At 45.5% G+C, this 23,198-nt stretch overlaps 2 protein-coding genes across 11 annotated transcripts in view; one reads left to right on the top strand and one right to left on the bottom strand.

Moving 5' to 3' along the window:
* The window catches only part of PPP4R4 (protein phosphatase 4 regulatory subunit 4), a 116,790-nt gene extending 113,472 nt beyond the window's left edge, over nt 1-3,318 (top strand). For 7 of the 8 annotated variants that reach the window (XM_082449192.1, XM_082449190.1, XM_082449197.1 and 4 more), the window contains 2 exons: nt 580-727; nt 3,170-3,318. In XM_082449192.1, coding sequence (XP_082305318.1) covers nt 580-727; nt 3,170-3,194 — 173 coding nt within the window. In that variant the 3' untranslated portion in view covers nt 3,195-3,318. The remainder of the gene's footprint in view (nt 1-579; nt 728-3,169) is intronic. The other variant, XM_082449191.1, reaches the window with a different exon arrangement.
* Nucleotides 3,319-3,730: 412 nt separating this feature from the next.
* Nucleotides 3,731-17,806, bottom strand: SERPINA10 (serpin family A member 10). 3 transcript variants are annotated; one of them, XM_082449203.1, is made up of 5 exons: nt 16,813-17,806; nt 13,109-13,880; nt 11,534-11,807; nt 9,220-9,370; nt 3,731-7,886 (listed from the first exon to the last, which is right to left on the bottom strand). In XM_082449203.1, exons 2-5 carry the CDS (start codon nt 13,830-13,832, stop codon nt 7,695-7,697), a joined length of 1,341 nt encoding a protein of 446 aa, XP_082305329.1. In that variant the 5' UTR covers nt 13,833-13,880; nt 16,813-17,806; the 3' UTR covers nt 3,731-7,694. The 3 variants fall into 3 exon arrangements, with proteins under 3 accessions (XP_082305329.1, XP_082305328.1, XP_082305330.1); XM_082449202.1 differs by having other exon boundaries at nt 13,109-13,876; XM_082449204.1 differs by lacking the exon at nt 16,813-17,806 and adding an exon at nt 16,188-16,793 and having other exon boundaries at nt 13,109-13,876.
* Nucleotides 17,807-23,198: the final 5,392 nt, after the last annotated feature.

The following is a 23,198-nucleotide window of genomic DNA, read 5'->3' as shown; positions in this document are numbered from 1 at the left end:
CCATACACAGACTTGCACACAATTGTCCATAGCAGCTTTATTTGTAATAGATTGCAAATTTTTTGGAAAAAAAATCATAATGTCTGTCAATAGGAGAATGGATAGACAAATTTTGGCATGTCTGTGCAATGGGAATAGCAGTCAGCAATAAAAAGGATGAAGTGTTGATGTGAATGAATCGCAGCATAATTATGCTGCATGTAAGAAGCCAGACAAAAAAAGCATACATACTGTCTGATTCCATTTATACAATATTCTATAAAATGCAAACTAATCTGTAGTGACAGGAGGCAGGTCCGTGGTTGCCTGGATTGGGGGAGGGGGGTGGGGGGAGGGATGACAAGGAGGCGGAGCAAACATCCAGTGATGGATGTGTTCACTCTTGACTGTGGTGATGGCTTCATGGGTGTATGCAAATGTCAAAACCTTAAATTTGTGCAATTTATTGTGTATAAATTATACCTTAATAAAGTTGACTTTAAAAGAAGGGAAACAAAGTCAGTTATCATTAACCTTCTCTAAGGTGCACATCTCTCTAAGTAGATTCCATCTGGCTGACTGTACACGTATAACTTTCAGATGATTCATTCCGGACGCGTAATGCCACTAGTGCTCCCAGTTCCTTTTCCTCTAATACTCCCCTGCCCAGCACCTCCCGAGGGACAGGCAACTCAGGTGATCCGAAGAGCAGTGGAAGTAAAGATACACAACCACGGAAGGCTGCCTTGTAAGTAATCCAGTGATGTACTGCTAAGTGCTTTATTCTGTTCTTTTTCTCAGTGGACTTTCCTTCCCACTTAAATACTTTCCAAAGAATAGAAGATGTCTGTAATGAGGCAATGTCATCAATTAAAAGGGATTATTATTATCACTGTTACGTTAGATACTTTATATAAGATAATTCGTATATGGCAAAGACATTGTAACCTTAGGGAGTTGACAAGAAACTTTAAATGGTTCCCACTAATATCTGAGATCTGTTTATTTTTCTGTGAAATATTTGCATTCAGGAAATTTAGCTCTGAGAAGACACTGAGTATAATTGCATTCCTTTAAACAACTAGCTGAAGTACACAGCATTTAATCACCCAGTGCTCAGAGGGATGGGTGTAACTGATACCACTTAAGAAATATTACTGCATCATATAATCCAGAGCTGTGGGTCCAATAAGCTAGAGATTCTACAGACAACATTTGTTCCTTAAAGTTATAAAGGTCGTAAAGGGCCTCTATCCTCCTTTTCCCCTTGTGGTTCCTTTTTATGCACCATTTGTATCTTGTTTGAATTGTCGAAGCCTTTGTTTCTTTTAGGTTAAACATTTAAGAGGGTAGTGCCAAAAAAAACTCCATAACGAGAGGTCATATCCAGGTAGAAGTGATTCATCCAAAATGCCCAAACTATAGTTACACGTTTCCTCTTTCATATGGGACACGTGAATCTTCTGATTAGAAGAGAATTTAAACAGGATTCAGATTTTCTTTTAAACATATTTCACTTAATTCATGAATATTTTCTAATAAAGTTTCTGATTTGCATCTTTTTGCAGAAACTCCACACTGGAGTCCCATTGAGGAACTGAACTGTATTATAATTTGTTCAAAAATTTTAATTGGTCATTGGTGTATACAAATATAGATGTATTCAAAATTCATTCAAAACTCAGAAATACATTTATTGAATAGAGCTCAAGGAAAGAGTAGGACTACATAATAGAAAAAAGTAATAGTAAATAGAAAAAATAATATTGATAGTACAGGTTAGTAGTATTAATACAGAAGATACTTCTATTTACAGAGACTCTCTTAGCCATACAATTATTGCTCTAATGATTATACTGTGGGAGTTCCATTTAAAGTCTCAAAATAGAGGCAGGACAGGGTAATGGTCTATGGAGAGCACGGAGCTGGAGCCTCACGCCCTGGTTCCCGTGGCAGTTCCGGCGAGCACTCTGGTCCTCGGTGTGCCCGCGAAATGACAGGGCAAGGCTCACAGTTCATCCTCTGAGGCGCCTTCCATTCTGGCATCCTGAAATCCTTCCTCTCGATCACCCTTGACCCTCTTCCTGTCAAATGATTGCCCTGGAATTCTTCTATTGAAGCACATGTTTAATAACATCAGAATGCAATTCATTCTCTTTTCAACTTATCTTTCTAAATGCAATAGGCATTTTTTAATAAGTAAAGACCATTGAAGCCTAATATATTTATACTAGCTCTCCTTTATTTCAGATTACTATCTTTATCTGCTTTTCGTTGTTGAGCATGTTTTTCCTTTTTATTGACAGTATTTTCTCTTGCTCAATATTTATATACATAATTATATAAATACTCATAATCAGTTATATCTATAATTGATTGTTTTAAAAAATGAATCTAGAAACAAACACTCTGCTAACAAGTCACATGAAGTTTGTTTCTTCTTTTCTGAATATTCTGAAGAAGGAGGAATATTGGTATCACAGCTGCTTTATTAATGTGTAACTGAATCTGCAAGTCCACAACTCTCTCTCCATGTTACGTGGTTCTAATTTGGACTTTCTCATGAATGCACACCGCCACATAACTGAAATAGGTGATTGATATCTACATTGGTCATGTTTCTGTGGAGTATTATTCACCATTCAGTGCCATGCCATATCCAAATGAAAATCTATCTTTTTTTCTTAAAATAAGCCTATGAAGTGATTTCAGAAACTATTAATTATCTCAGTTTTTGCTGCTCAAAAAAATTCTATGCAATACATTCTCCAGCTTTACAGTATCATAGAGATGACACATCTGGTATTTAGGAATATCAGTGTCTTAAAGGAAGTATGGAATGCATCATATCTTATGTCTTTCAAGGCCAGACAATTGATATATTTTTAGGCTGTGTTAATTTCTGTTATGGTTATAGAAAGTGAAAAACGTAGGAAAAGTATGAATTGAATTGAATGCTATGTTAGATGCACATAGGATTTAGTAAAGGTTATTCCAAGTGATCTTTAATATGTAATTCACAGTTCTCATATATTAGGTTTATTCAAAGTAGATTATATCTATTTCTTTACTTTGTAAGCATTATATGGATAAAATTTTTCATGTTTTGTTTTCTTTTTTTTCTTCTTTCCTTCTCCTCTCTCTCTTCTCTCTTTCATTCTTCTCTCTTTCTTTCCTCCTTTTGACAAAGAAAATCCAGAAAATCCAATCCTTAGATCATCTGCTTGAAGGAGGCAAAGCGAAGACAACTGGAGATAATGTGATCGATGAACAAAAGCTAAAGCAATGGCTCGGGCTTTTTTTTTTTTTTTTTCTTTTTTAATGAATGGGAAAGAGAGAGATACATAATGGCAGCTGATGTTGTTAAACGTTCCATGTTTGAAATTATATTCCCTAGGAGGTATAATATATATTTCTTGAATAATAATGTGGTTACAGAATTCCAATGTTATAGTGAAGTGTAATGAAAAACAACTTTAGGTATGTGCTTTAACTACTGCTACAAAAGAGATAAGTCTGCATTTATTTGTGCAGGAAACCATCTATTTAATTGTTCTAGAGTTTAGCATTTACAAATTGAAAGGTCCAAATCAACTGAAATTGCCCTGCCTAGATAATCACTTGGAGGGGGATTTGGGAGTAAGAATGACACTGCATTTTCTCACAAATCTCCAAGCCCAGTTGAAAAGTCACACTGAAACAGGGTACAAACAGCTGTCCGAAATTATATCAGTCCTACGATTGTGGTGACAAGATGTTGTACCTGGACATTCCGAAATAAAAATTTGGCAATGAAAATTCTACAAAGATTTCTGATAACTTTTAGCTACAACTACCTTAAAAATAACAGATTGATGATTTTCTTTATTTCCTAGAAGAATTTATTTTATAAATACTTTGTTTACATTTTAGATTGTATTTGTCCTTACTGAATTAAAAATGATGACTCTAGTTTGAATCAGCTGTTATTCCAAGCTATCATGCTTAAGCTATGTCAACAGCATATATTTGTACTAATGCTAATATTTCCATCAACATTTGCCTGTGGAATATATTCAGTTCTTAATTTTAAAAATGTCAGTTCTTGAGATATACTGTATGAAGCTATTGTCAGCTTCTCTATTTCAAAATGCAATCAGCATATAACTATATTGATATTAGAAAATATTTGTTTTTTTAAAATATACTGATGTATGATAAAGATGATCTAATTTGTGAATGCATATGTGTGTGGTTACTTTTTATAATGTGCAATAATGAATAATGAATTTACTCAAAATAAAACATAGGTTAATGAGATACCTGTGTTTGTGAAAAAAGTTTTAGATACTTTCCTGCAGTTTTTATTCTGTAATTAAAGACAGTTCATTCTTAAGTAATGAACAAGAAAAGCCCACAGACATCAACTATAAATTACCCAGGGGACAGCTACTCAGTGTGAGGCTTTCATGCTGTTTGTTTCCCCCTTTCCTTACATATGGCCTCTTTTTTGGCTATTTTTAGTGATTCTTAATATCTTTCATTTAAGGACAATCCGGTAAATGGAATTGTTCAACCATTCATTTTGTCAGTAATTAAAAATTGAGTAGGTATGAGAAGCTTGACAGTACTGGTTAATTCATGCATTCTTTGTGGATTTCATTTAACTATTTTAGTGACGTCTCCTGCTAACATCACTAAGGTGGAACTGAATACATTATGATCTAGGAGAGAGTATTGGGGGTGTGTAATGGACCTCAGAACAGCGTCAGTTTTTCTAGTACTTCGATTCATAGTCCACATTGACTCTGTTACTTAAAAAACTGGAGAATTTCAGTTTATTTGTTCAAAAATAAATTTAGCAGACTTAGGAACTTTTTATTTTCCACCATGCATGCGGGAGAAGAGGAAAACAATTTGACAGAGAAAAGTCACTACTGCTTATAGAGCTCAGAAATCTACAGAAGTCAGCTGCAGTCTTAGGCACTAAATTATCAATTAAGGCAGTCAATCAAAGTTATGTTTGGAGGTTTTCTTTTTTTTCCACAGAACATGATAATTTCTAAACTCGTTGAAATATTTATTAAAACTATACTTCCAAGGACAGGTATGTAAAAACAGAGTAAAAAACAAATTGGTGACAGTTATGAATATCCACATATATCTTGATTTACACTGGAAACAAGACTGATACTCTTATAAAAGTTCTTAGTTTAACAACTTATCAAATAGTTCCTTTAAACCAGTTGTGTGACAAGGAAAGATCTCCCTCCATCTGTAGCTGCAGAGAAATAGGGACATCTCTATCTGTTAATTATGGAAACTTGCAGTTTTAAGGACATGTTCCAAAATTTCACTAGTTAGCATTATAAGCAAAAAAATAGACCTGTAGAATCAACTTTACTGGCAGAAATGGAGAGGGCAAAAAAGGATTTTACTTAATAGAGAGGAGCATATAGAGCTTTTCTTCCATAACCTCATACACATTTAAAAGTCATTTCCATTACTTGATTTCCTGAGCTTTATAAAGACACCTTATTCTGGAGGAGTAAGTCCATTTTGCCTGCAGTTAGTGGACATATGTGAAATATTTGAATTGAAATGGAACAGTCTCTTTAGCTTGACCCTAGTGGTTTTACAGCGAAGATAAAATGAATTCGATTAAGTCAGTAATCTGTTCTCAGTTGTTATATAGCATGTGTGTGAGAGAGTGAGAGAGAGAGAGAGTGTGTGTGTGTGTGTGTGTGTGTGTGTGTGTGTAGGAACAGTTTTTAAAACCTGACATTTAAATATAGTGAAGCATTGTTACAATGCTCAGAATATTCCCCCTCAGTTGAAACCTTGAATTTTTTTGTAAGATCAAGTACATTTTTCATTGGTCTGCATTTTTTCACCATGCATATATATTTAGAAAATCTAAAACCTAGTGTCCTTGGAGCTTCTTCAAGCATATGTGGGGAAATATTAATTTTTTATAGAGAATAGGGCCATTTTCTACCTTAAAGAGTAATGTCAGATATCATTGTTATGCCATTATTGTTTTGTGCAAATATGTGCAGAGATAAGGGGAGAGTTTGATATGTATGTTCTATGAATCCTTTGATAATAATGAACCTTTTTTATAACTGGGTTTGGCCATATTTATTTCAGAGGGTATTGTGTTCTCATAGGCTTTCTTTTTTAGATTTCATCTCTTAAAAATGGGTAATTTGAGCCCTCTTTTATTTCTCTTTCTTCTATTTTTCCATAAATGAACCTCATTAGTTGAATACTAACAACTCACTTAAGAATGCCAACTGAAGTTAGTCATCTGTTTTTGTTTCTTTCTAGGCCCTAGAGTTGCCTGGCTTACCAGTGTCAGTTAGTGCCCTTGGAAGGGAATACAGGAATAAACTCATGTCCAGGTTTTAGAATGATGAAGAGTTAGTCTCTAGACTGCTGCTTATTATTATTACCTATTCACATTAAGTACTATTTACATAACTCTGACTTATTGTAATAAGATGACTAATCAGTGCATTAATTTTAAGTATATTTAAATTGGATAGCAAACAGATAAAAATCCAATTAGGCCGTTAGTCAACATAGTTGACATTCCAAGATTAGTTAACTCTATTCACGATTCTCTGAAATTACTCCTAAAATATTTTCTTGTCTCTATAACAGAAAATGACTGGCTAAGAAAGTGTTTGCTGTTTTTCTTTGAACCTTGGGACAAAGTCCATGCTTATATTCCGTTTAGCCACAGTGGGTAACTGAGAGGTGAGCACGTGCTGCCTGTTGAAGCGGACCCCATCAGATGTTGTAGACAGAAAGAAGAGTGAAATGGGCTTGGGGACTGGAGTCAGGAGAGGCAGGCTTCTGACTCTGCCATTGCTTCACTGGGTAACTTTTTCCTTCCTCTGAGATGCCCTGCATGATTTAGCCATTAGATGCCATAGGCACAGTGCCTCAAGCCCATGATACTTTTAGGGGCCCATGAAGATGTTTTACTTCTTGCAACAAGCAAGTTCCATACTTTGACTGCACTGGTATAAAGACAGATATAACCCAGAATATATTCACGTTTATACCAATGCAGTCATAAAATATAATTTCTATTATACACACACATATATATTTTTTTATTTTTATGAAGGGAGGAACCTATGGAGACAAAAGTGCCTGGGGCCCATGAAAGCCACACTGCGGCCCTCTCTCCGGTTTCCCATTTCTTTGCTTTGTAAAACGAAGGTATTGAATTGGATGATCTGTGGCTCAGTTAACAGCTCCACGGAGTGGGTGGAGCCTCAATGCAACAGGACTGACCACGGCTATTTTCTTTTAATTTTAGTCACCAAGAAATGATTCTATAGTAGGTTAAAAGTAAAACACTAATTTGCATCAGGGAGAAGTAAAGAGAGCAAAGCTCATGACCCATGGAGAATGTGTACTTGTCTTCTTCCCAAAGGCTTCGTCTTGAAATAGAGTTCTGATCTACCATAGTGTTAAGTCCAGACACCAAGATGGTCTTTAGTCAATAACAAAGGCTCTTAGAAACAGGCTTAAGATACCAGACAGCTTGTACAAACATCTCCTTAAAATAAGTTTGAATTTAATACGCAGATTTATCTAAGGACGGCTCAAACTAGCATTTGAGGACAAGGGTGCGACACCCAGTGCCAGTGTCCTGTGTAAGTTCAGACACCTCAGATCCAACGTCTGCTGTGGCTCTAAGGACTCACGCATGTCATCAATCACAGGAGAGTCGGATTCACCACCCTGCCCAGAAATAGCAGGATTCTGGAAGTTTCTTCATAGATGATGAAGTGAAATGGCCGGTCCACTTTGATGATGGGAGGCATGGAATAAGCAGTGATTTCTGACAGGGTTCCCGCCGCCGCCTCTGTTCCTTCTTCATCCACCTCAATCATCGCTCTTTGTAAAACCTGGAAAAGGAAATACATGGAAGGCCGTTTGCGTGCCAGTGGAGACGAGGGAATTAATTGAGCCCCTGGACATTCTGTGTTATTGTCCTACCCACGGGGCCATGCTCTCGGGATTTAGTGGTACAGGGCTCATCTGCGCAGAGAGGAATGGTCTGAGCTTGCCCCAGCGACTGCCTTAGAAGCCCGCAAAATGCCAGGAGACACCAGGAACCGATTGTGAAATTCATCCTGGGCAGGGACCCAGGGCCTCTGTGGCTGGCCAGTTCATGCACACATGCATCAAATGAACAAACACTTATTTAGCATGTACTTTGTGCTACTGATTTTTGAGCCGAGCTGGTGCTCCTCCTGGAAGGTTTTCAAGCCGCCTGGAACCCCTGAGAACGTTGACCTTCCTTCTGGCAGGCTAGGTAGGGGCAGGGTTGTGGTTAGTCTTCTGTAGCAGCTTCCCAGCACCTGGTACTGCTCTGAAGTGGTCCCTGGGGCAAGCCCCTGGGTCCCTGAAGTCTTCCTGAACTCTGGTGGCCTGTATTTAGGCCACCTGTTGTGTTCGCGAGGCCCTTTTGTCCAGGAACCTCATGTGATGTGAGTGACGGACCTGTATAATTATTATAAGAGGAGATAATGATAACAGTCCCTACTGTTTTGTAGGGATATTTCAGAGGGGGTTTCCACAGGGGCGGGAAGTTAGCCAGGTAACCTCTGGGGCTTTCTTTCATCTTTAAAGTGGTGCAGTTTCATGGAATTTTGAATGAATCTGTGAACCAGTTCCGTTTTGGGATAAATTTCTCCTTGAGCACTGGGAGAGAAGAGAGAGAGCTCTACATAAGAGAGATTAAATTAGTTGAACAGATGTTTTAAAAAGTAGCTCCAGGGGCTTCCCTGGTGGCGCAGTGGTTGAGAATCTGCCTGCCAATGCAGGGGACACGGGTTCGAGCCCTGGTCTGGGAAGATCCCACATGCCGTGGAGCAACTAAGCCCGTGAGCCACAACTACTGAGCCTGCGCGTCTGGAGCCTGTGCTCTGCAACAAAAGAGGCCGTGACAGTGAGAGGCCCGCGCACCGCGATGAAGAGTGGCCCCCGCTTGCCGCAACCGGAGAAAGCCCTCGCACAGAAACGAAGACCCAACACAGCCAAAAATAAATAAATAAATAAATAAATAAAATTAAAAAAAAAAGTAGCTCCAAATTCTTAAAACATTCAACTTGGGTGCTGTTTCAATTCTTTTGGAATTTTAATCTAGTTTTCTACTACAACTTGGCCTTTTATCAACGTTAAATGGTATGTAAAAGTAGTCGTTGGTTTGGGCCCCAGTGGAAGGTCCTGACTTACCTTGGATACTTTAAGATTTCTTTCAGTAACTGAGAGATCACTCAAGTCAGCCCAGGGTGAGAAGATTCTTCTGATTCCCATCTGTTTAAGCAGCTCATGCATCTTATACTTCTGGTCTAACTTGAACTTTGGAAAGAAAACTTCCATTTTTCTGTGGTACAAGTACATGTAATGGTGAACTGTAGACAAAAGCCATAGATTCTGAACCCTAAAAAGGTCACACTTTCTTTTTACCTTCCCCCAAGATTATTCCCACTAACAAGTCTCCCTCAGTTGACTAGAGCTCGTTCTGTTCTTTTGTAACGAATGGTCTGACTCCTAGAAGAGAGCTTCAGCTTCAGGGAACCAGTTTTATCTCCCAGCCAATGACTCGCATTCTCTTTAGCAAAGAATGCCACACTTTGTATCCATTTCCCTGGGTTTTAAAAACCCCAAACCAACCAAATAGCTGCTGCCATCAGTCCTGCAGACTCCAGGCTGTTTTCAATACCCAGATTACAGAGACCCCCAGGATTTTAGGAGAACCTTAGGAGTCTGGGGATGGACAAGGGGAGGGGAGTGAAGGGAATTTTCAAATATATATATACGTATATAATATATATATTCACACACAATGGAGTTTTTTGTTTAGAGAGATGAGTTCTGTGGCTCAAAAATAAAAAGAATGAAAACTACTAATTGGTACTAAATTAGTCTTAAAGAAGTTCCAATGTCTTAATCTGTGAAGTACAGCCAAAATACCAATACCAATTTCACAATGTTCTTCAGAGAAGTAGACGAAATAATATATGTTAAGCACCCAGAACAATGTCTCGTGTAGTTTCCTTTTGCTCCCTTCATCACCCCCACCTCTCTCTCTCTCTCTCTCTCTCTCTCTCTTTCTCTCTCTCTCTCTCGGAGCTGGGCCAGGCTGTCGGGCTGGAATATAACTGAGGACGTGACATGCCTTGGAGACTGATTTATAACTGTATCCCCCCAAACGTTTGTTGAAGGCTTATTATGTTTGAGTCCTGTGCTAGGCTCTAAGGATTTGAAGAAAAAGAAGAAGAATGAAGATAAAATGAACGCTGAAGATCTTTAGCTGGACTCGTCTCTGTGCCAAATGCTGGAGTGACAGGATTCACGAGACATCACCGTGGACTCCTTACTGGCGCTGCCTTCCTCCTACCCCAGTAGGTGGATTAATTTATTCCACAAGCATTTGCGACCCTGCTCTGTGCTTCCGACCCTGCTCTCTGCACACGGCCCCCTCCCCCGGTCGTCTCATGCAGTCTCGTGGTTCCATGTATGTGCTGCTGACTCCCCAGTCTGGAGCTCACCCTGCACCCCAGATCTAGCCGCCTTCCTGACATCTCCGCCTGGATGTCTAATACGTATTTCTGATCCAGATGTTTCCGACTGAACTTTTGAACTTACCGCTCGGCGTGTTCCTCCTACGGTCTCCCCTTTCAGTAAATGGCAAATCCTTCCTTCCCGTTGCCAAGGCCAGAAGCTTTGCCTTCACCTTTGATTCCCCTCTTTCTTTCTCTGTCACCCACATCCAGTGCGTTAGCCAATCCTGTCACCTCCGGCTTCGTCACGGATCCCGGACCCCACTGCTCCTCCTCACTTCCGCTGCCACCACCTGCCAAGCATCCTGACCTAGGTGGATACACGGACCTCCCGGCTGGTCCCCTTGCTCCTCCCACATACGCCTAGCGTCTCTTCTCAGCACAGACCGTACTGCTCCTCTGCTTGGCTCCAGTGGCTTCTCATCTCCCTTGGCAAAAGCCTAAGTCTTTCCCGGGGCCAGGAACGTACAGTCCCGGGTGACGGCTGCTGGCTCCTCTGCGACCTCATCGCCAGCGGCTGGAGCCCCACCGGCTGCCCCGCTCTTCCTTGAATCCCGTAAGCACAGTCCCGTCCCAGCACTTCCCCACTTCTGCCTGTGGGGACTCTTCTCTCCCCCAGCATACCCTCAGAGTCCTCCTTCCTCTTAAGTGTTTGCTTACCGCTACCTTCTCGGCCAGGCCTTCCCTGGCCCCCACCTGCACCCCGCTGGTGCTCTCATCACCAGAACGTGAGCTCCGCGAGGGCTAGCGTCGTGCATGCATCCCAGTGCCTGGCACGTGGGAGAAACTTGATAAGGGCTGGCCGAGTGAATGAACGAGCCAGGCGCTGGGATAGATGCTGATAGAGGGGGAAACGGGACAAACGCAGCCCCTGCCATCGGGGAGCCTGCAGCGGGGTGGGCTGGGACGGGCACAGAACGAAATTGTGGGTGCCCGTAGGGAGGGGGCGGCTGAGCTGGGGTAGGGCGACGAGAGAGCTGTACCTGGTTTTCATGTTCCTGAGCCACGTGTCCACCAAATCTGTGGTCAAGTAGTCTTCAAGGGCCAGGTGGTCACCTATCCTTCCCATGAGGACCACCAGCATGGTGGCATTTCCTCGGTAGGGCAGTTTGAGGACGTGGCAACGAAAATTCTTGTCAAAAGTGGAGGCAAACTTGCCTGCCCGGTACATCATGGGCACCTTGACTGCCTTGTACTTGTCCAGGTAGAAAGTGTCTGTCTCGGTGAGGACAGGGTCAAAAGGGGTCAGCCACTTCCCTGAATGAACAGATAAGAAAGAAACTCGTTGCAGAAACCACCCTCCTCGAAAGCACCGTTCTTGCTAAAGTAATAAAGGGCCAGTGTCCTATCCCCCTTCCTGCCCAACTAGGAAAGGCATCCTTATCAGGTTTGTTTAGACCGCAGCTCAGGCGGCCAAAATAAATTCCCCAAAGATCAGCCTTTCGCAGGCTTCTTTCCCAGCTGGCAAAACCTGGATCCATCCAGAGGCCCTGTTGGAATCACACACAAAAGCACGGAGATTCCTCCTAATGACCCCTCGTTCCCTCATTGTTCTGGACAAAACACTGAGTGTTTTGAGTGAACTTTTGTTTGAGTGAACAAAAGTCACTCATTCCAGCTGGAGCCCAAAGGCCCCACTTCCTTCTACACTCGCTCCCTTGTAGTTGGTCAGCTCCAGCCTAGAGAAGACTTCAGCCCTGTCCCCAGCGCTGTCTGCAGGAGGGGCCCGCTGACCGCCACTTTGTCTAGTGCACACCGTGTGCAAACAGAGGCCACTGTGGCAAAAGTGATGACATTCCCGCCCATCCTGCGCGCGGTGAGGCTCTGAGGGCGGGGGCCCCTGGCTGGCAAAGAGCCATGCGACCCAGAGGAGGCTGCCAGGGTGCGGGCCCATGACTACACGCTGATGTCTGTCTGGCCCGGCTGACTGGAAGCATGTCCTCCTCCCGGACTTTGCAAGTCCCCTAGTGTCACCTTCCTGTTACAACTGTGGCCACACCAGTCCAGTCCTCCATGAGAGAAACAGGATGGAAAGGACCTGGCATGAGCGTGTCAGGAGGCCCTCGTCTGAGTTTGGCCTCTGCCGTTTATCATGGGATCTCCCTGAGCCTCAGTTCATCTCTCTAGTAGGTGGGACTGTCTGCATTTTCTATATTGAGAATACGAGGACAAGGGACTTTGTCACTTGCCCCAGGTCACAAAAGTAGAGCGTGAAGGAGCAAAGATGCAACCCTAAATCTCTCAGATGATATGCCTTTTAAAAAAAAATGACCCAGAGGGTTCCCCGTGTCAGAATGTCAGAGGAGAGATGTGCTTAGAAAACTTAAGCCTTGCAAGCACCCGGGCCCCCAGGGCAGGGGCATCAAGTGAAAACATTGTCTGGCACTGTGCCTGGTATGTCCTACATGTTCTATGTATGTTTCACTCTGTTTGTAAAACCTGAGAACAACATGTTCCTAGGAGATCATTTGGTGTCGATCATACACAGGCCCAGCAGGAAAGGAAGAGACAGGCAAAGAGAGCCATGGCTCTCGGAGAGCAGAACATTATCAAAGTACCTTTGAGCAAGATGTAATCCACAAGAATTAATTTGGTGTCAGGATTAATCTCATCAAAGAGTTTGGGAATCTTCCCCTGAGTCTCTTTGTTAATGTGATGATTCATGAGCCCTTTGGCCTGGGAGGCGTTGCGAAAATTTACAGTCACACACTCCATATCGAAATACCTCTTGGAGAAATTGAGGAAGGTCTCTTTGACATCAAAGTCCTGGTGGATGAAGGCAAAACTCCCCTGGGTCAGGCCCAGCTCTGGGTTGTGGGAGAGGCTTTCTCGGAGCTGCTTGAAGAGGGCAGGCAGGCGTGGGGGCCGGGTCTGGTTCACTGTGGGCAGGGTCTGATTCAGGGCCTGCAGGCGGAGCCCCGTCTCCAGCTGGGCTCTGCTCTGTCCCCTGGCCCCCAGGGTCAAGGCTGCCATGGCCCAGGCCAGGCCGAGAGGGGAGAAGACCACGTTGCCGTCGTGCCTCATGGAGATCTTACGAAGCAGGCTGAACCCCAAGTTGGAGGTCTCCCCAGAGAGCTTCTGCCCGTCGGCCGTCAGCCAGGGGGGGCCCTCGTCCTCCTGCAGGGCCCATCCCCCTTCGCTGGTCTCGGTCTGGGCCCTGGGGGTCGGCAGAGTCTCCAGTCCTGCCTGGGCCTCTGGTGAGCGGGGACCAGGGGTGGAACCGGGTACCAGCCACACCTGGGCCAGGAGGCAGGGCAGCAGGAGGCTCAGCACCGCCTGCATCTGGGCAGCGTGGAGGCCCCGGAGGCTTCCCTTTGGCAACAAGGCTTCCTCGGGAGAAAAGGGGGCAGAGATTATTTTTAACAGCTGATACGCACGTCCTCCCTGTGTCCTGGTACAGCTCCTCCAGTGACCCGCTTCCTCCCTGGGGGACGGGGCTTAGCTCCCCGAGCCCTGCCTCGGGGACACCCTGAGCAAGTAGGGTTCCTATTTGTCACCTGAGTGGGAGGCGCATTATTTCACAGGGTGAAACCGCCTCGGGTTTCCATCCAGGGCCACGCCCTCGGGCAGCTGCTAGTCTCCCCCGGCTTTCCCCAGTCATCCCACTTCCTCCAGGGGGACGGCAGGCAGCCAAGAAGAGAGGGATGGAAGAGGAGAGGCGGTCTGGGTGCCTGGCCTCACTGGGTGTGGGTCAGAGCAGCGGCCGGAGTCAGGAGGTCTTCCCGGACTTTTACTGGTCTGCTTCGTTCACTGCCCTTGATCGCTAGACGATACGGCAGCCCGTCCAAGCTGAGCGGCGGGGACCTGGACCTGGGGACACGTTCGCCTGGGGACTTGGAGGGTCTGGGAGGCCATCAGGGCGGGGCAGGGGGAAGTGCTGAGTTTGCCTGATTCGGTGGTGGTATCCCCCTTGCGGCTCCCCTACGGCACTCCACCCAGCCCTGGGGCCCAGTTACAGAACTCTTAGGAGTTCCTGCCTTCACTCTCCCTGGAGCTCCCCAGCACAGAAACAGATAACGGGCTGATTCACACCACGCGAGCCTGGGCTAAGCTCCACTTGGACGGTCTCATCTCATCCTCACTGTGACCTATGAAGTGTGTCGTCCTCTCACTGCCCTGAGGCTGCCTATTCTAGTGGGGCCAGCCTTCCAGCACAGGCAGTGGGTCTCCAAACGCCACACTCGCCACCACTGCCCCCGCTCTGGCCTCCCTCACATCCTTGGGCACCGAGCCTGGCTCCTGAGCGCCTGTACAGTTTCCATCTGAATAAACCCCTGTGCGCTGGGCTGTGCCACCTGCCTGTCTCCACACACGGCTCCTGGTGCTCAGTTGACACCCCCAAGCCTGTGTCCCGGAGGCTGGCTGGAAGGTCACCAGGACGCACCCTCACCCTCTTCTGCCCACTGGACCCACTGCCCCAGGAGGGTCTCGTTGGCATCAGGACCACTCAGCCCAGTGCATGCGGGGCAGGGGAGGCCGCAGACCTCACGGGAGCTCCCGTCAGCAGAGACCCTCATTCTCAGGCCACCTGTAGCAAAATGCGGCGACAGGGTGAGGTTCACAGGCCTCTTCTCCCTGCCGCAGGGGGCTGTGTCCCCGCCTGTGCCTGCTACAAAGTGACCCCTGGCCCCAGGACTCAGTGCGTTGCTCTTTGCTTTTGCTAAAGGGCGCCATAGAATCCGGGGCCTCATTCCTTCCACAGCTGCAGTGGCATGACCTTACTCAGTGAAATATTCCTGCTGTTTTCTAACTGTCAGCGTTTAGGAAACTCTGTCCGATTCCAAATGGCAAGCCTGCATTCACTAGGTCACGCCAGCCCTGCACGTGTTGAGTGAGTACCTCCTGGAACGTACCAAACGCACCCAGGTTCATGCCTTCATCATATCACAGGATATAGCACCCCTTTGTAAATTAATCCCACAGCAGGATACTCCCGAATTCAGAATCACTTCTGTCTCTGACAGCCATCAGGAAATGATCCCAGCACAGCAAGTAGATGTCACCCCTTCTGATTGCTAAGTCTTTCCTTGAAGCTCCACCTTCAGTCTGGAGTACCCTGGGCGGCCCTGCCCGCTGCTCACCCGGCAGTCCCATGCATCCCCTAGGGTCTTTGTTCATCTACAGAACGGTACAGAATCTGTGTGCAGGGGGCAACCCCTCAAACACCAGGGTGCAGCCGAGGATGCCATGAGTGAAAAAGAATGGAGGACACCTGATTCAGAATGGAGTCAGGAAGCCATGCAGGGTGGGCTCTCACGCATTCCCGCTCGTCTCAATATTCATGATCATCAGGAAGAAGGAAGCTTTCCGCACACCTTAGTAACGGCAAACTGCCCACGCTTGCTGCCAACAAGAAACCACCATGACTCTGAACTTCCATTCTCCTCCAATGAGCTTTGGTTCAAAATGACACTCCCCAGCTTCCTCCCTGAACCTAATAAAAGCCAACCTTGCCTTTGTCTCTTTGGGACTTGCCTATGGTTTGCCATAGTTTGTTGGTCCCGAATTGCAATTCCTCTGCTATTGCTGAATCAATTCACCTTCGCTTAATCGTAACTGCCATTAATTTTGTTTAAGGATGACACAAGGATGCAGCATCCTAAATAGAACCCGAGCAGTAAGAAATCAACCACTTACCCACCACTTCTCAGCCCTGAATAGACCTGGAGCAGCAACTCTACCCCCAGATCTGGAAGCAGGGGAGACTCTCTTGCCTGGGAAGACAGGTCCCTGGGAAGAAGGCCAGGGAGTTGTGTGGGGCTTGCACAGCGAGTGTGGTGGGTGTGAAATCTCAAGCCTTAAAAGCCTCTTCCTGGGGACTTCCCTGGTGGCGCAGTGGTTAAGACTCCATGCTCCCGATGCAGGGGCCTGGGTTCCATCCCTGGTCAGGGAACTAGATCCCACGTGCATGCCACAACTAAGAGTTCATGCCATAACTAAGGAGCCCGCCTGCCACAACTAAGATCCGGTGCAACCAAATAAATAAATATTTTTTAAAAATTTTAAAAAAGAATCCCTTATGTTAAAAAAAAAAAAAAGAAGCCTCTTCCTCTGGCCTCCTGCAGAGGAAGACCCCTATGTCTACAACACGCCTCTTACCTCCCACCCGCACCCTATCCAGTCCAGGAATGAGGGCTCGGCACTGCCTAGGTTCCCACGCCCTCCCCTTGGAACCCGCTCAGAGAGGACGAGAAGGTCTTCTCTCCCCAGCCCTCACTAGGCAGACACCGTGAAGGCCTCCCTTTAATCCGCTGCCTCTTACCAGTGAGGTGCTGCCAGGTGCCTGGGAAGATCCTTCATTCAGGGCAAAGAGAGATGGTTAGGGCTTGCAGCGTGCAGCAAATATTTGCTATTCCAAAGTGTGATCCCCCGAGGGACTGTTACTGATTAACATCCCGCTTGGAGATGGTGGCATTTCTGGAAAAGCCAAGATGGAGAGGTAGGCTTCCCATAATCCCCAGCTGCTCCTGCTGACCTCGGAGAGACAGCAGCGAGTGGTGGCCTGAAGCAGGATCTCAGCTCCCTGCCCAGGAATTGAACCTGGGCAGCCTGGGTGAAAAACCAGGAATCCTAGCCACTAGACCACCAGGGACTAGAGGCTAGAAGCAAAGTTCCCTTGGCTCTTGCCCCATTTGAAAAATGAATTTCTCAAGGAGGCAAAACCAGGTACAAAGTTTATTATCAGAGACACAGCATAACATGTGGGAGAGTACACAGAGAAACAGTTTATTTAAGACAGAAGCAAGGCAGAGATACACACCTGGAGAGAAAGAGTGTGGACACCCTCCCTAATGAGGAGAGTGCAGCAAAGAGGTGATTGAAATCACTTATACAGGACAGTTCTTCCGGGTCTTTGTTTACCTTGGGCCAATTACCTGGTTTCTTTTTCCACACCTGCCCTGCCCTAGAACCCTCCCCAACAGGCGCGCACCGCTTTGTGCTAAGATGGATTCCAGCGCAGAGGCCGGTGGGTGCATGTCCACACTTAGAATGGGGTGGGTCCCCCTCCCTTTTGATCTCAAAGGAGCCTTCCTGCACATGTGCAGAAAGGGAGGTTTCCTTGACCTCAGGAGTGGTCATTTATCTCTTTACTCCAGCAGAGCTCAGCTCCTGCCACTAACATCGTCCTTGGAGTGTCTGGGGGAAAACAAAGCTTCAGTTTTACTCTGCTTGGCAAACACCAGCTGTCCGGCCCAGGGGCCCATCCATCTCCTACCTCACTGCAACCCTGACTCTGAGGGCAATTCCTCCATGAGAATTTGCATCTCAATCCAGGCAGTGCCCCAGTAAGATCCAGCTTCTTGCGGGATGCAGCTGCTACAGGCACTGAACACCTCATGTGAAGGGAGGGCTGGATCCCACGGAGGCCTCCTGGGTCCCCAACCCAAGGCTGTTGGGGGGGCGGGTGGGGGAAGAGATGATTAAGACCTGGTCCCCTCCCACCAAGGAACTTTCAGTCCTGTAGGAGAGACAGACCGGTAAACTACCACCAGCCATACAGAGCCTATTTCAAGGTCAACTTACAGCTTCACCAGGTTGATGGACTTGTGAGACTGGAATCCTCAAATACCCAAAGGCAAGGCTAATGTAGACCCTTTAAGACAAAAATTCTCAGACCTATTAGACTCTCCTTTTTATAATATAAATATTTGATGTGCCTCTTACTATCCTGAAGTGAAATTTGTAGTTAATAGAACCTACCCACAAAAGTTAAAAAAAAAAAATAATGCTTTATAATATGGAGGGGAAAAAAGGAAACTATAAGAAAATAATGTTTCTTTTAGTATGTAAATGCTCTGGCATAACTACACTAGAAGAGGCAGCGATGCCATCAGACGTGGGACCAGTTGGAGAGTTCCCTATCCTGCACACCTGTTGTATTGGCCATTCCACTCTACAGCCAGAATCACTACCAGTGATGTGGTTTTCTGCAATGGTGAATCATGCTCAGTTTCTGGAAAACAAAATATAAATCTTCCTCTGATTTGTCTTCATAGAAAATTCAGTGGGAATTAAAAGCTTGGGAGAAAATGGTGTTTTTATATGAAATAAAACACCCGTGGGACTGTGAGAGTCTAGACTCAGATCATTTATAAATGGGTTTTCACCTGTATGGACTTGCAGTGGGACATTGGAGTCACGTGGGACCTGGGTCGCTTCACTGTGATGGACAGGCCTGCATGTTCCAGTACATCTGGCATCTCTTGCCCTCACTCACTAAATGCCAATATTGCCCCTCCAAATCCTTGTGGAAATCAGAAGTGCCCCAACAAATTTCCAGAGTATTCCTTTGAGGAAGTACCTGCTCTGTTGAGAATGACTGCCTGAAAGAAGTCAAAGTGAGGGGAGGAGATGGACGAGGCTGGATGGGGGGGAGGTTCTTGGATCAGACAGCACAGGAGTTGATCTCAGGGTGTCAGCAGCGAGAGGCGGCTTGAAGCGAGATCTTAGTTCCCTGCCCAGGAATTGAACCTGGGCCACCTGGGTGAAAACCAGGAATCCTAACTGCTAGACCACCAGGGACTAGTGGCTAGGAGCAGAGCCCTGGCTCTTGTCTTCTTTGAAGACAAGAATTTTACAAAAAGACCGAGGCTGTAAAACAGGCGCAGAGTTCATTAGAAGCACAGCACGTGTGGGAGAGCACACAGGGAAGCAGTTTATTTAAGACGGAAGCAAAGCAAAGCTACACACCCAGAGAAGGGTATGGGCGACCTCACTAATGAGGAGTGCTAAAGTGGTTGTTTAAATCGCTTACACAGGGGCCGTCTTCTGGGTCTTTGTTTTCCTTCGACCAAGCATCTTGCTTCATTTCCCATATCTGATCTGACCCAGGGCCTTATGCAATATGCGCGTGCATCTTTTAGCCAAGATGGATTCCAGCACGAGGGTCTCTGGGAGATGGACACACATATTATGGGATAGTGCCCCCTCCCTTTTTGACCCTTGAGAAACTTTTCTGTGCATGTGCAGTCGGGGAGGTTTCCTTGATCTCCAGAATGAAAGATGTGGTCATCTTATCTTTTTACTGAAGCAGAGCTTAGTTCCTCTCAGCGCCTGCCGTCAATTTTTTCCTTGAAATGTCAGGGGGAGACAAGCTCCAACTTGCTCAGCCTGACAAACTCCAGCTGCTCAGCCCAGGGGCCCTTCTACCCTCTAGCTCAGAGTCAGCTTTGCCTTCGCATCCCTGGAGTTCTGCAGCTGAGTGATGGCTGCAGCGGGCAGCCAGGAGGAAGGGGCTGCTTCCTCCCGGCTGGGGGAGTGTCAGCTCGGCCAAATGTATGGGAGGAACCAGTGAGCATGGGGGCTGTGGAGCATGGCGTTTATGGGGGCTTCAGAAGTGCCATAAAAGTCATCGTAGAGCATTTGACCATCTGGGATGATTTTAAATCTGCTGCCAGGATTTCAGAAATGGATCTTTAAAAGGAAGGCAGCAGAATGCGTTGGAAAGAGTGTAAGGGACTGTCAGACACCCTGGGCTTGAATTCCAAGTCCTTCAAATTCCTAGCTGCTGGACCTTGGGAATGTAACCTAACCTCTCTGAACTTGCTTTTCATTTTCCATAAAATGGCCAAAACTGTGCCTCGGGCCCATGAGTATCTCAGCAGCACTCAGGAACCAGGAAGTCAGTGGGTAACACTGTTTCTAAGGAGGTGGGTCCTGGCTCCCAGGAAGGGTGGCTCAGAAGTTCTCTACCTTCAGCAAGGATGCACCCTGCACTGCTCCCAGCAGGTCAAGCTCAATGCCTGCCCCTGTACTGTGAGTTCTTTCACCAGCTGTGTGACCCTGAACAAGCTCCTTAACCTCTTCTTGCCTCAGTTTCCTGATCTGTAAAATGGGGCTGCCGGGGCAGAGCTGTTAGGACTGTCGTGAGGTTTAAATGAAGTAGTGCCTGTAAAGAGCTTGGTACCTGGTAGGAAGAGCTAATGAATGGTATCTGTCTATGATTTTAGAGCCAGAATGAACCTCACAGGTAAGCCCAGACCCTGGATTTGGACTTGACAGAGGAGGAGTTGCAGGCCCACAACCATTAAGGCCCTTCCTGCCCGTTTTGGTGCCAGAATAGAACCAGGCCACCTGACTTCCCGTTTGCGTTTGATTTCAGCTCGTCACCAGCCTGTGTAGAGAGAGATTGGGAAAGATCTGATAGGATCATAGTGTGTGTTGACCAGAGTCACCTCAGGGGAGACAGTACAATCCTTCCCAGAACTCCCTGCAGGCAGGAAGCACAATGCTTCCAAAAGCCACCCCGGAGGGCGAGATCCAGGGGTTTCTGAAGCAAATTTGTCCTGGGACCCAAGGGGCTAAATGTCTGAAAAACAACTAGAGCTAGTTATTAGCAGAATGAGGCCAGGAAACAGAGAAACAGAGAGAAATCAGGACACAGAGAGAACTGCAGTTGGTTTGCTCAGCGTGGATGAGATCAAGAGGAAAGCTTGGGCGGGTCTGAGGCGCAGAGGTAGAAAAGCAAAAACTTCTCAAATCCTTGCGACACACACGTGTGGGACAAATGGCTCGCTGTTTGCCAAGCGGCCTCTCTCTCTCCCTTCCCCATGGGCCTGCTTTTTTGTAATTTACTTTTATTTTGTTATTTATTTTTATTTTATTTTTGGTTGCGTGGGGTCTTAGGTGTGGCTCGTGGGATCTTCGTTGCAGCATGCGTGCCCTTCACTGGCATGGGCTTCTCTCTAGTTGTGGTGTGTGGGTTTTCTCTCTCTAGTGGTGGTGTGCAGGCTCCAGAGTGCGTGGGCTCTGTAGTTTGCAGCACGCGGGCTCTCTCATTAAGGCACGCGGGCTCAGTAGTTGTGGCACGCAGGCTTAGTTGCCCCGTGGCATGTGGGATCTTAGTTCCCCAACCAGGGATCGAACTGTGTCCCCTAAAATGGAAGGTGGATTCTTTACCACTGGACCACCAGGGAAGTGCCCCCCATGGGCCTTCTGATTCCCTGCTCCTGCTCCAGGCTTCCTCCACCCTGGCTCACCGGGCTCCAGTGACACCTAACAAGATTGCTGATTGATCCCTTCTGGCCCCAGCGGTGCAAAGCTGATGGCCCAGGCAAGTTCGCTACGGTTGCCCTGAGAAGATGTGCTCAGGGCACTGGTCGGCGAGGTGGAGATAACTTCTGGGTAACTAGGGGTTTGACTAGTTAGCACCTAACAAAGCTTTCTTTCCTTGAGATGGGCCCTTTGAGTGAGAGGGACATGATAATTAGTTTTCTTTAGTGGGTATAAAGAAACAGATGCTCAGAGAGGTCAGTTAACTTGTTCAAGAACACAGAGCTTGAATTTGAACCTGGACCTCTGGTTCCCAAGGCAGTTAACCACCTAGTGTGACAGCAGGTTTTCACTAAGATGGTCCTTCTACTTGGGAGGTTATGTCCTTTCCCTATTTTTCTTTTGTGCTGCGGGTCATTATTTATTTATTTCAGTTTTTAACTTAAAAAAAATTATTTTTAAATAATTTCAAACTTGAAGTAAAACTGCAAGAGTAGTTACAAAGAAATTCTATAACCCTTTACCCAGATTCACTAATTTTGAAGCATTTTCCACGTTTTACAATTCTCTTCTCTCTATATACCCATATCTACATATGTATGCACAGGTGCAAGGTGTGTGTATGCATGCACGCACACACGTGCTATCTTATTCTGAACCATTTGAGATGATAAGGTAATCCCAAGAACAAGAATATTCTCTTATGTAAATATCAATAGTATCAACTTCTCAAACCCAAGAAATTTAATATTGTTACACTACCTGAAGCTACAATCATGTTCCAGTTTTGTCAACTGCCCTGCTCATGTCCTTTGCGGCATTTTTATTTTTAGCGTAGGGTCCCTCCAGGACCATGTATGCATTTGGAGCTATGTCTCCTTAGTTTCCTTGAATCTGGAACAGCTCTTCAGCCCTTTGTTTGTCTCTTATTATGTTGACATTTTGAAATTTTACCAGTTCTCTCAATTCAGGTTGGTCTGATGTATCCCCATGATTAGCCTCAGATTATACATTTTTGGAAGGAATATCATAGAAACGATGTTGGCTCCTTCTTAGAGTGTCACATCCAGAGGCACACGATGTCTCTTTGTCCCTAAATGGTGATGTTAATTTTAATGCCTTGGTTAAGATGATGTCCGTTTCACCAATATATAGCTACCATTTCTCCCTTTGTAATAAGTCACTGCTGAGGAGATACTTTGAAACTAATTTAAATATCTTGTTTTTCATCAAATTCCCCATGCCCTCAGATTTAGCATCCATTGACTATTCTTGCCTGAATCAGTATTTACGATGATACTCTAAATCCATCGTTCCTTTCATATTTATTTATCAGCATTATTGGTATGGATTCATGAACTCTTGATTTTATTCAATGCGTTTTAATCCATAACTGTTCTTACTATATATATGTATATGTTTTGTATGTATGTATTTATTTAGACATTCAAATTGTCCCAGGCATACACATATTTTAAAAATGTACTAGAAACCATGATTTTATCCCTCCAATTCATGTGCTACCCCACAGGATTCTTCCTTGCTTCCCTCATTCTGTATTTGTATCTCTTCTTGCTCAATCCTACAAATCATATAAATAACGTCACGTTTGCTATCCTCATCCCATGATGAAAAACGAACCTGAAAAGAGGCCTT

Source organism: Balaenoptera physalus (assembly GCF_965194825.1).
Source record: "Balaenoptera physalus genome assembly, chromosome: 2".
NCBI classification, from domain to species: Eukaryota; Metazoa; Chordata; class Mammalia; order Artiodactyla; family Balaenopteridae; genus Balaenoptera; species Balaenoptera physalus.
Note: the sequence above shows the minus strand (reverse complement) of the source record. Positions and strands in the feature narration are given on the sequence as shown.

Bases quoted from the DNA above. Each gene is read 5' to 3' on its own strand.
- SERPINA10 (XM_082449203.1), bottom strand. From the start codon at position 13,832: ATGCAGGCGGTGCTGAGCCTCCTGCTGCCCTGCCTCCTGGCCCAGGTG. The intron at 9,371-11,533 runs GTACAGCTCTCT...CTTGTACCACAG, and splicing joins CTCAGGAACATGAAAACCAG to AAAAATGGAAGTTTTCTTTC. The intron at 7,887-9,219 runs GTAAGTCAGGAC...TTCCTTTTCCAG, and splicing joins GAAATCTTAAAGTATCCAAG to GTTTTACAAAGAGCGATGAT.